General features: G+C 34.1%; 1 protein-coding gene across 1 annotated transcript in view; it reads left to right on the top strand.

Annotated features, from left to right (window-relative positions):
• The window catches only part of Vps8 (VPS8 subunit of CORVET complex), a 252,174-nt gene that overhangs the window by 32,406 nt on the left and 206,723 nt on the right, over positions 1-13,045 (top strand). Inside the window, exons 8-13 of the mRNA XM_046462585.2 lie at positions 4,614-4,738; positions 5,491-5,577; positions 7,924-7,991; positions 9,380-9,533; positions 9,643-9,702; positions 11,532-11,639. Coding sequence (XP_046318541.1) covers positions 4,614-4,738; positions 5,491-5,577; positions 7,924-7,991; positions 9,380-9,533; positions 9,643-9,702; positions 11,532-11,639 — 602 coding nt within the window. The remainder of the gene's footprint in view (positions 1-4,613; positions 4,739-5,490; positions 5,578-7,923; positions 7,992-9,379; positions 9,534-9,642; positions 9,703-11,531; positions 11,640-13,045) is intronic.

Here is a 13,045-nt window from a genome sequence, read left to right as displayed (position 1 = left end):
AAAATATTCTTTATTTGTCACTCTATTCCATCAGTTTATGTTCTGTTTGTTTTAAAATATGTATTGTTACAATGACATGAGCAGGTATGGGAAGGAACACAACCAACTTTTACTAAGTGTTGGCATTCTGGAAGGTAGCTGGTTAGCCATGGAGATTCGGTGAGTGTGCCCTGGTCTTCAGTCAGTAAATTTTATGAGAAGTTTAATTCTGTGAGTTGGTCAGATTGAGGTCAGGTAAAAATGCTTCTATTATTTTAGGACAATTAGTGAAAAATGTTTCCAATAAGATCTCTTTTCTTTTCCTTTGGCTATAATGAGTATTTAATGTGAATAAAGGATAAGAAAAAAGTAGTATTGAAGAATGATGAACACTGGCAAATTAGAGTTCTACACACACATTAAACTTGCTCCCTTCTAAGATGTAGGAATTTCCTTTTTTGTCTTTGGAACTAATTAAAACAAATAACGAGTGAAGAAATAGAGGGTTGGGTTAATTTTGGTATATGAAAAGAGTTATAAATTCTTGAAGTATGTTCAAATTTAGATTTTTAGGGTTGTTATAAACTTTTTGTGACTTTTCTTTGTTGTTTAGCACATTACACTTGAGCTCAGAATGTGCTGAAATCTAATTTGAGAAAATTATCTTTTTAACGGTATATAGGTACAGTATCCCTTATCCAAAATACTTGGGATCAGAAGTGTTTCAAATTTTAGAGTTTTTTTTAATTTTGAAATATTTACAAAGACTTTACAGGTTAAGCTTTCCTAATTCAAAATCCAAAATGCTTGAGAATCTGATTTTCTGAGTGTCAATATAAATGCTCAAAAAGTTTTGGATTTTGGATCATTTTAGATTTTGGATTTTTAGATTAAGTATGCCCAACTTGTACTACAAGAAAAATAGGTATAATTCATTGCAGTGTCAAATAGATGTGCTTTTTATGATATCTGGATTTCAAGTTCTGATAATTAATTAATAAGCTATATTATCATCATTAATAATTCCTTATATTTGTACTGTTTGATACTTTTCAAAATTTTCAAAGGATTTTGGTGTTTACCTCTATTTGAACTCTGAAGTTTGAGGAGAAATTGATAGTGTCATTTCATATTTCTTGCCGGGGTCACCTACTTCATAAGGATCCTGTCCAATTTTTAAATACTAATTGACAACATTAGACAGATACAATTTTATATGACTTTTGTAAATGAATTTAGATCTACTATTAATTTAATATCTACTCCCCAACAGTAGACAGAGGAGGCTCCAGAGTGTGGGGAGAAGAGAACTTTTCCTTTTAAGTTGATGAGATCAGAGCAACCTGGCAGAGCTCTCACTTTCCCTTTCTTGCTTCTGTCCAGGTCTTTTTTGTTCTTTCTATGTAACTATAAAATTTAAGTGTTTTAAAAGGTTTTATGTTTATTTTAGCCAAACACTTTCCCCCAGAATTGTCTTAAATTACCTGGACTACAGAAAGTTTAGTTACTCTTATAAGAGAACCTGCTGTCTTCTATCCATAGACATTCTACCTTTTCTGAATGTAGCCTAAATTATATAATAGCAAGTTGGTTAACATGGCACCATAAAGATAGAATGTATAAAGATAGAATAAGAATTGATAAATGTTTTTGTAGAGTTAGATTACATTTTGTACAGTCTATTGCCTGCCTACTATCACTTGCTATTTTTGAAAAGTATATAGATGTTATTGATAAATTAGTTTGTAATAGAACCCCAGTAATATTTGAGGGACATTAAATTGGTCCCTTTGTGCATTATTTAACTTTACTAATTTATTCCTCTTGGCAACACAATGAGGTAAGGGTATTTTTTCTACATTATATAGATGAAAATAGATTAAGTGAAATTAAGTAACATTCCTAAAACTGCCCAGACATAGTTGAAATGCCTGTAGCTATCTAGGAGTAGGGGTGGGGTTAAAATCCAGGTATCTCAATTCATATTGTAAAAGTAAAAAAAAAAAAAAAAAAGTAAGAACACTTTCATTGACACAGACCTGTAAGCTGTAAATTTAATACATTTTTCAGGAGTGACCAAGGCTGGTAATTTTGTTTCCTCTCTTGGTTAGATTGGAGTATGGGAACTACAATCAGGAAAGCACAGAGATGTGTAGGGTTTTAATCTAAAAGTTAGATATGTCCTTTTCTTCCTCTCCTTCTTCCATTGTCACTCTTCTGTTTCCTCTTTCTTTCCTTATTCTCTATTTGATTGTACATCTTAATTCTCCTTATGCTTTCCACCCTTTATAAGAATACTTAAATTTACCTAATTTAAGTATGACTTTATTAAATCAGAAAGCAGTAACAAGTATATTGGTGAATTAGAACACTAGAAATTTTCTCCCTCAAAGTAAGCCTGGACTACAAAGGACCTCAGCACTGTGATTTGAGTACTAACCTGTGCTAGAAAGCAGGCAGCTCAGACACCAGCTTCTGTCTTTGTCCTCTTATTTTCATTTTCCTGTTGCTTATATACATGACCAAAAGTAGTGGTATATAAAGAATACTATTGCCTAACCATCATATTGTTTGCAAATTATGATTTGTGGCTAATCCACTCACTATATAAGGTAGTCCTGACACAGTGAGAAACATGGAAGACACTACTGTAGGTAGGCAATTTCAGTAGAGTGAAAGAAAAAATGATGTCATATTTATAGTCAAGGAATTAATAAAATAAAGTGAAATTTTAATAATTTGGATTATATTAAGGGACACCATTCTGGAGGTATGGAGAAAAATCTATAATTGTATAATTCTAAATATGAAATAAATATAATGACTTTTAAAAATATATTAGGCCTTTTTTACTTATGAATTGATTCCTTTTTGAATGTTTACCTTGAAAGGCTAAAATCTAAAATGATGTAAAAAAATATTGAGTATATTCTGTGTGCTGGATATGGTATAGCCATTCTTTGTTACAGAACTCCTTGCTGTTGAGGATTACTATTAGAGCCAGCTTATGAACCCAGAAAAACACTCTTATGACATTTACTTTGGATGGGTGACTTACCAAGTATTATTTCTTACACCTGAGAATGAGTATCTTTAGATTTTTTCTGGTAACTAGATTTACTCTTTTAGGAGGTAGATTTGCAGATGTGACAGCTATTAGGATGCTTGTCAGATGCCTGAGTGCAAGGCACCAAGTTAGGAATTCTGGGAGTGTTAATTCACTCATGGTCTTAGCTCTCAGACTGAGCACAGTGTAATAGGGAGGTAAGCCATACTATGAAACTTGCATGTAGATAGTTACATGTCAGGAGTTTTTAGCCCCCTGTTCCCTCCTGAGTTGCGGCAGAGATTGGGGGAGCACGCTCTGACCAGGAAGAACCAAGAAAGGTAAAGGTGGACTGGCCGCCCGCACCCAGCCCTCCCTTGCAGGAGGATGATCAGATCCTTGTTTAATGAGAAAACACACACAGCTAATATAATGTTCAGGAACCAATCAGGGTAAAGGTCAGCAGGGTGGGGAGAATTTACATCTATACCCATCCTACAGGCAGTAATGGGAGACAGGAGCTGTCCAGCTGTCCGAGGGCAGAAGGGTTCTGAGTCTATCCTAGAGGTGGTCCGATTCTTCATCACAACCCACGGCAATGCCTTCTGGCTAATCACTAGGTGCTCTCTTAGCCACATGTGGCCCCAGGACTGGGAAGCAGGTAGCAGCCAGCAAGTTAAGTTTCCTCTTTTCTAATGCAACATGTCCCATGTTACATCATGCCCTATAGTTACAGAGGCCCATACAAGTGCTACAGGGGTAGAGAACTCCAAATTGCCAGGTTGTGGAAGTATTTTTTTTGTTTGTTTTTCTAAACAGTTAAATTTTGTATGCATGCTTTCTTACATTTGAATTTTTTATTTCATTTTTTTCAAATGGGTATAATCATAAACGCTTTACAAAATAAGCATTGTCTAGGATAAACCCTAGAGCAATTTAAAAAAAGTATTAGGATAATAAAATTTCATAAATATTTTGAGTACATCCTAGAAAAATCAGAAATCCTTGTCTTCAATAACTTAATCTAGTAGAGGTTTCAGTTATTTGCTTTTACCATATCAAATGTTATGCTTGAAATAATTTTCTGAAGTAGTTTAAATGTTCACTCTATAATTTTACTTGTGCTATTAATTTTCTAAGAAAAACTTCTCTTCATGGATAATATAAATGTAAATTTTAGCCAACATCTAAATTAATACATTGTGATTTTTGAAATTTAAACCTACTTTTAAAGAAGGTGGTATTCCTTTAACACTACATCTTAAAAATGGCCAAGAAGTACAATTTTAGGATGAGGGAGTTGAAAGTTTGATCAAAAAGGTAGGACTTCTTATGGACTTTTTGATTTATCATTAGCAAATTTTGTATTAGACTCCCCTATAGCTTTTTTCCCCCTTATTGTTTTGTTAATGTCTTAATGCTCAGCTTCTGGCAGAGGCTCAATAAATATATTTTTAAGTGAATGTGAAAAAATGAATGCTTATCATATACTTCTTGCCACTTCCCAAGTCTTTGAAAACATGCCTAAACTGTATTTATTTATTCACTCATATTTCTTTCACTTGACTCTACAAACCACTTTCTTTAGATCAGAATCAAGCATTGCGACTCTGCCTGGGTAACACAAGTGTTGGAGGTCAGTATGGAGCCATCTCTGCCCTCAGTATCAATAATGACTGCTCAAGACTTCTTTGTGGCTTTGCTAAAGGACAGGTAATATGCAAAACTTCTTTCACTTATAAGATAATGTTAAAATCAATTTTTAAAACAATATCTTTAGATCAATATTTTGAAAATCAGAATAATGTATTATGAAGTATTATATCTATAGAGCTAACCTGAGATTGCTCAGACTTTTGTCTTGTACAAATTTCTTAATAATTGTTACTGATTGAGCTAGAGTCTGTAATTTTTATATTCTAAGTCATGTGTCTTTTTTAACAAATAGCTTTTATAAACCAAACAAGGTGTTGTATAAAATGCATCTCCTTTTGTAGTAATACACAACTGTGGCTACTTTTAGTTTGAGTGTTTCTGCTTTCTGTATTATTTTTCTGTGTTCCTGGGTAACTATTTTTTTTTCCTTTATACTTTTAAAACTGGAATAGGTTATGGTTTTTCTTAAGCTTCTGATTTATGCATCACTAGCTGGTTTGGCAGTGAGCCTTTCCTATAATTTTTACCAGTGCTAAACAGATTGACTTATTAGAGAAATCTCTTTTACCTCTCAATATAAGAATAGCATTTAAAATCTAAAGGGATAAGTGGGTTGGGCACAGGTAGATGAAGATGGAAAAAGGCTCCATGCTTTAATGGATCTGCAACTTTTAGGTATGTTTTAACTTTATGGTTCTTTGCCTGCAATGTTTATAGATGAGAAGTAGATTATTTCATCCAGAAGGCAGGATACTTAAATCCAAAAAAGAGCAATAAATTTGTTTTTAAAGCACTTAGTTGTCTTATAGATCACCATGTGGGATTTGGCGAGTGGAAAACTTCTCAGATCAATAACAGATGCTCATCCTCCAGGAACAGCAATACTGCATATCAAGGTAACAGCTTTGTTTTTTTCTGCTAATAATCTTCATTATTATGCCTTTATATCCACTTTAAAATACATTCATCTCTGTTGGTAATCAGAAACCCAAAAGATGAAGCTGAACATTATTTGACCCAACAAGATATTTTCCCCAAGTTAAAACCAGAGATGGGTTAAGATGGAAATATTCAGCTTCAGATTGTATTGAAGCCTAATTAGATATAAGCAGAAGGGCAAACTGATGTGATCCTAGACTATAAGTTGCAACAAAAACAGTCAGCACCCTGCTGAAAACTCATATGAAATCTTAAAAAGTCTTTTTACTTTTGTGTAATCTGCCAGGTTTTTATTGCTGAGGTGCTGTGCTCTGTTACCGTTTGTTAGGTGATGCCTGAGGCTCAGGGCACCAGTTCTGAAAGAACTAGGGTTTGGATTATGTTTAGAAGTGAATCCGTTGGTTTATTTTCTTTCAGGGCTCTAAAGGGAATCCACTAAGATCCTAGTCTTGGTTTTCTCCTTCTAGGCCTGAAAAAAAATAAACTGACTTAGGTAACAGATTTCATGTATAAATACGTGTGAACCTCGGTTCTTGTGTGGTTGGAAGCTCATGTTCGGAAGTATAAAGGGGAAAGGACTATAGCTGGGGGAGTCTAAAATCAGATCTAGATTTTAATCATGTACATATCTTGTTGCTTAGCTGTGCAGAGCTCTCATACATACATGTGCTTTTTAAAGTCTGCAAGCATCTGGAGTTTATATGTCTGCATCTAGGTTAGTTACAAAAATGTCTTTTGTGACAAAGCCGCATTGAAGCATTTAGTAACAATGAAAACAACCAAGAAAAGCAAAAGTTGAGAGAATTTCTCCTCTTTCAGTACATGATAGTAATTTATCTTGACTTCTTTTCATATGGCATTTACCAACTTTTAATATGTTATAGTTGCTTGTGTATGTGTTTTCTCTTTCTTAATATGGGAATATCTTTGAAGTCAGAATATGTTTGTCAGTTATTTTTGTGTTATACCCATACTAACTGCTCAATAAGTGTTTGATTGGAGGAATAACTAGAGGGTAGATGTTTGTAAATGGATAGTCCTCTTGGAAAAAAAAGAAGTTATTATGAGAAACAATAAGAAAGAGAAGAAGTAGAGGCAGAGAGAAAAGAGAAGGATGTGGCTGAGATTAAAAGCATAAGAGTAGGAGCCACTGTTGTTGGGGAATGATGATGAAGGTGTATGTAGACACACTGACATTAGAGAAAGATATGTATAATTGAGTACTCCTGAGATCGGTCTTGGATTGACAGTAGCTGTTTGCACTTCAGTATTGCTAACTCTTTGTTCTCTAAACTTAGCCATACATCCCATCAATAACAATTTGAATTTTCATTCTTTATGTATGTGTGTGTGTATAAGTATACAGATATTCTACTGTACATTTTAAACCATATTATGGGCACATACACAGAAAATCAAACTGAAATACAAGTACTCTTATGTTTCCTGCACTCTAGTGGACTATCTTATGCAAACCCCTAGGATACATGCTTCTCACTTTGTCAACTGTTCATCTAGACTTTGAGAGCAAATAAATAAGACGCTGTACTATGCCTGTGTGTGGGGTTGTAAAAGAAGAATTTTATAGTGACTTCCTGCATCTCAACCATCCTAGGATGGTTCACGTGGAAGCCCAAACTTTGGGCTAGTTACTGTAGCTGATAAAAGCTTCATTATTTCATTTTGTGTCCTATATCATTTACCATTCTTCATCTGACCTTAGAACTGCATATTGTGAACATTATTATTCTGAGTTTTCCAGTTTAGGTAATAATAACTGAAGTATACTCTGGAATAAGATCAAGAAGATAGCACAGTTTGGGAAAAGTTATATGAAAAGTTAAGATGTTTTAGATATAGTAGGATTAACTCTTTATTCAGACAAGTTTATTTTCCAAAGATACCAAGTATCTTTTACTGTGTCTTTATTCTGGAATACTAGGCAACTGCCAAAGTATCCAAATGATCCTATTCATTAGAAAACCTTAATGTAAGAGCCCAATTAGAGAATTTTAGGGTTTATATCAACTATAGTTTGAAACTTTCTTTTATTCTGATGAAAGGTAGCTTTGTTTTTGAAAGGTCTCTATAGTTTTTTTTAAAGATACTGAACCATTTTTATTCTAAATAATGGTAAGTTTGTATGTTTAAAGTGAGAATGTGAATCTAGGTTAGGCTATTTCAAATGCTAAATGTTTATATTGTAGATTTTTAAAAACTTTTAGTTTTTTTCCCCTTTATCTTCTTAACATTTGACTGGTTGTTTAAAAATCTATAAGAAAATAAATTCCTTCTCTGTTTAGTTTACAGATGATCCAACTCTTGCCATTTGCAACGACAGTGGTGGCTCTGTTTTTGAATTGACGTTTAAGTAAGAGACTAATGGCTATTATTGACAATGAAAAGACTAGCTATGGTTTAGTGATCTGAAATTGAACATGAAGAGATCTGAAAAGTCTACGTGATTGGAAATAGGTTATGCTATGCTATGTATTACAATTAGTTGGAGAGGCTTATAGAACACATGGCATTCCAGGCCTGGTCACCCATTTTTATCTCAGTAGATCTGAGTTAAGATTTTAGATTCCTACATTCCAGGTGACTCTTATCGTGCTGTCTGGCTTGGGAACAACTGTTTTGGAGTAGCTCACTAATTTTGGTTTGGGCCCCAGGCCCAGCTGATTATAACCATAATGACCAAGTATAAAAAATCTTATTCCTTAGAACTGTCCTGGTTACTCTTTAAATAAAAACAAAAACTATCTAAATACCTGAGAGAACATTTATGAAGCTGAAGTTAAAAAAAATAGAACATAATATTCAATATTTATTACATTTCCACAGTTTCTTCAAGGTTAACACATTTTTGTTTCTTGTATTTTTCATAGCCTCTAAAAACTGAGCATATAGTATTGCTGAAAAACTATTATTTGTTGAAACATTGGTCACGTGACCTGTTTTTCATAAATCTAAAGTAAATGGGATATGTAGCATTAGACAAACCATTATCTGTGATTTATTTTCTGATTGAAAAGAAAGAGCTCAGATTTTAAAAATGCAATTTATTTATTCAGCTAATGTTAATTAAGCATCTTGTGTGTATAGGCATTTGTCTGGATGCCAGAGTTATGGCTTTAAATGAGGAGAGGTTCCTCTTCTGATAGAACTTACATTTTAGTTGGGGTAAGGATAGGGAGACAGATAATAAACCAACACATAAATGAAATAACTTCAGGTAAATATGATTGCTATAAAGAAACTAAGGCAGGTCAGTGTACTGGAATGTACTCAAGGATAACTCAGAAAGGCCTCTTTTAGATGACATTTGAAAAAAGACGTGAATGATGAATTGGTCAACAAATGCAACAAATGCCGGAAGAGAAGCATCAGGCAAAGGAGCATTAGAACACAAAGGCTCTGCAGTGGGCACAAGGCCTGCTAGGGCAATGCAAAGAAGGCAGGTGTGGCTGGAGCTTGACTTTGTCAGGAATGACAATAGAGAGGAGTGAAGGTAGGACCATTCTAAGATGTGGGTAAAGAGTTTGTATTTCATTTTAGATACAGTGGCAATCCAGTGGAGTGTTTTAAGCAGAAGAGAGAGATCTGACATGTTTAATAAGAAGATTCTGCTGTTGTCATGTGGAGTTTGCATTGTTGTGGGCAAGAGTAGGAGCTGGGAAGCTGTAGAGACAGGCCAAGCTGGAGGTGATGGTGCCTTGGATCATTACTAAATTCTGAACGTTTTGGTTACACTTTTAGGAGAGTAATGGGAGTGAGAACTTGTGAATCTCGATGTCTGTTCAGTGGTTCCAAGGGTGAAGTTTGCTGTATTGAGCCCCTGCATTCTAAGCCTGAATTGAAAGATCATCCCATCACGCAGTTTTCATTACTGGCCATGGCATCCTTAACAAAGGTGGGTGTATATAGAAGATGTAATTCATAACTTTTAGATGTTTGAACACCAATAATTTGAAAATTATAAAGTAAATATTGGAAGTAGTAATTTTTTTTTCCCCTTAAAGATTCTGGTCATTGGATTGAAACCATCCTTGAAAGTATGGATGACATTTCCCTATGGACGGGTAAGTATACCTCTCCATCTTGTTGGCAAAAGGAATGGCTGTGTCAGGAAGTTGCGGGAGATGATTCAAGAGGGGCAGTTCTATGAGATCATCAGAAATCTAGACAGTATGGAAGTCAGTACTCTAAGGACTGTTTTCTGGACTTCCTTAAGCTGACCAAAGCAGGACAAGTTTGAGACTATTACAGTGCCCTTGCAACCATGGGATCTTACACTTTTGTCTTTATCAGTTTATGTTTTTCTCTCATAAACAACATATAACTGGCTCTTATTTTTAACCTCAGTTTGTTAGTCTTGCTGTTCTGGTGTTTTGTGATCACCTAATTTCATGCATGGATTTTCATAGCTTCATTCACTGCCCTTTTGAGGGCAGTAAAATTCTCTTATTGGTTTTAATGCTGGAGGAGAAGTTGATATATTGAGTCCCAGCCTTTATTTTCAGTGTTTGAAGGACATTTGTTTTTTTTGTGACAGCTGTCCTAAGGCAGGATTGTGCTGTTTGATGCTTTGACACTGAACTACTGATAGAATATATTCCACTGTATTATCCAGCATAAACTGCTACTATATATGCTTTCCTTGACTTCTGCCTCTGAAATGTTACTTTAGGAAATGATACTTCCCAGAATGTGCAGTTGGCTCTATATATTTGTGGGTTTTGCATCCACATGGATCTGATCAACCACACATCAAAAATATTCAGAAAAAAATTATATATCTATAGTGAATATGTCATTATTTCCTAACCAATAAAGTATTACAAGTATTTGCATAACATTTATATTGTATTAGGTATTATAAATAGTGTAGACATGATGTAAAATATGTAGGAGGATATGCATAGGTTATATGCAAATACTATGCTATTTTATATAAGGGACTTGAGCATTATGGATTATAGATCCATGGACAGAGCAGGGATCCTGGAACCAATCCCCCTAGCTACCAAGGGACAACTGTATTATTCATACCTCAGGTTAGCCTTTCCTGCTTGGTTTTTCAGAGAGTGTGATCTTATAATGTGCATATAAGGAAAGGTACTGATGGAATGGCATGGAGCACAGGTCTCTGCTAGTTCAGAAAGTATCCCCTATTCTGAGGGAGCTTAGCTTGTTTTCTTGTTGGTACCTTGTATATCTCGGGGCACCAGAGTCTGTCCTTTTAGATGGCAAAACTGGCTTAGATTGTTTTTAACATTTCTTAGGTTAGCTTCATTAGCAAATTGAAGTTTTTATCACAGTATTATATATTTGCATCTTTTTTGTTTGTTGTATTGGTATTTTCCCAACATTTTTTATGAATATTTTCAAACAAATAAAGAAGTTCAAAGAATTTTTTATTAAATCTTTGTATACCTGCCATTGTCATTTTACTGTCCTGTATTGTATATCTACACATTTATTCATCTGTCTACCTATCAGATTATTTTAGTTTTTTTATGTATTTCAGAGTAAATTGTAGAAATCAAAACTCTCTTTCCTTAAGTATTCAGTGTGCATAGCATTAACTAGAGTATTTGTTTAGGTTTTTTTTTTTTTTTGGTATAAAATTTATATACAACAAATATATAAATCTTTAGAGTACATTTGCTGAACTTTGACAAATTCATATATTTTTGTAACCAAAACCTCTATCAAGATATAAAATATACCATCAACTCAGAAAGTTCTCTTGTGATATTTTCCATTTAGTCCCTGCTTTGTTGGAATTTTTATGAGAAGTTGGGCAAGGTTTTATCAAGGATCACTAGTCTGAGTTTTTTCTTTGTTATTCTTCTGTTAACTATGATGAATTATCTCCACCACCGCCCTCTTCCTTCTCCTTACTTAGATGGATCCTTCTAGTGTTCCATTGCTTGCCTGGCACTTTGTGGCTGTGCATAATTATGTGAATCCCATGCTTGCTTTCTGCAGAGGAGATGTTGTTCATTTTCTACTGGTAAGTCCTAATAATGATGGTATGTCTTTTATAAAGTCTGGTATCATAATTTTTTTTAATGATTCATCAGTAATTTAAATTGTGTCAAAGAAATATATCTTATAAGTTTTTGGAGAAAGAGTGACCTATTTAATTTTATTTAAAGCTTTAATATAAAAAAGACTGATCTATAACTCTTCATTGTTTGTTTCTCAATTCTCTCTCTTTTGGCTGACAAATAATTAATGGTTTATATATGTAAACATGAATGTGAACATGTCTGTTTTAATGCTATCTACCTATATATCTGTGTATTAGAGAACAAGTATCATTGAGCATTGGCTGTGTTCTCAACATTTTGATGAACAAAAAGCAAATGAAGATAAATTGGGATATTTTTATTTATTTTTTATTTTACTGTCCTTTATTGTATAGCTATACATTTATTCATCTGTCTACCTATCAGACTATTTTAGTTTTTTTATGTATTTCAGAGTAAAGTGGTAGAGCTCCTGCTTAGTGTGCATGAGGCCCTGTTAACTCCCAGTACCACAAAACAACAAAGAAACAACAATAAATAAAAACCTCTCCACTTGCTGTTACCTCCAGCTCCTGGAGGTATTCACTACTCTACCATCTGTCTCTGTGAATCTGAGTCTTCCAGGTACCTAGTACAAGTTGTATAATGCAGTTCCTGCATTAAAAAAAAAAAAAAAGAAAGAAAGAAGGAAAGACTAAAGTAGTGTTTTATTCTTTCACATAGCTTATAGTATTGTCTGAAATACAAAACAATTATTTTTGTTACCAATAGAGAAAATAGTTTATGCATTGAACTATGTGATGAGAATTAAAAGTTGATATAAATTCTAGTTCAAAGAGATTAGAATGTTCTAGAGAGACTTTATAGAATTTGGAGGAAAGGAGATAAATTGAAGTTATTGAGCTGAGACTTTACCCTCTTCTTAGGTTCCTAGCTCAGTGAAGCAAGTGCACCACTATCCACCTAGTTTCTTCAGCAAGAAACCTAGGAGTAACAGTTCATTTCCTTTCTCCCTTCAGACATGCTCCATCACCAAGACTGTTGACTCTATCTCCAAATGTTGATTTTCTCCTTTTTTGTCTACTCCACTGCTGCCTCCCAGTCTAAGCCACATGGATTGCTGGCCTAGACTCCACAGTAGCTTCCCAACAAGTCTGTGGGAATGCCTTTACATATGATGTCACTTCTGCAGGGAAAGCTCTGTTTTCTCTTCCACTTATCCTAGCTTAAGAAATGTTCATGGAATTAATGATAGGGAGAAACCTATGGTAGAAAATAAAATTGAATGCATAGGTAGATCTAGGTTAAGGGTTGGCAAACTGTGACCCCCTAGGCCAAATCTGGATAGTTATCTGTTTTTATAAACAAATTTTTAGTGGAACATTGC

Source organism: Marmota monax, unplaced genomic scaffold (assembly GCF_021218885.2).
Source record: "Marmota monax isolate L192 unplaced genomic scaffold, Marmota_monax_Labrador192_F-V1.1 WCK01_AAM20220418_F8-fsc00100, whole genome shotgun sequence".
Classification (NCBI taxonomy): Eukaryota; Metazoa; Chordata; class Mammalia; order Rodentia; family Sciuridae; genus Marmota; species Marmota monax.
This window is presented reverse-complemented; position numbering and strand designations above follow the sequence as displayed.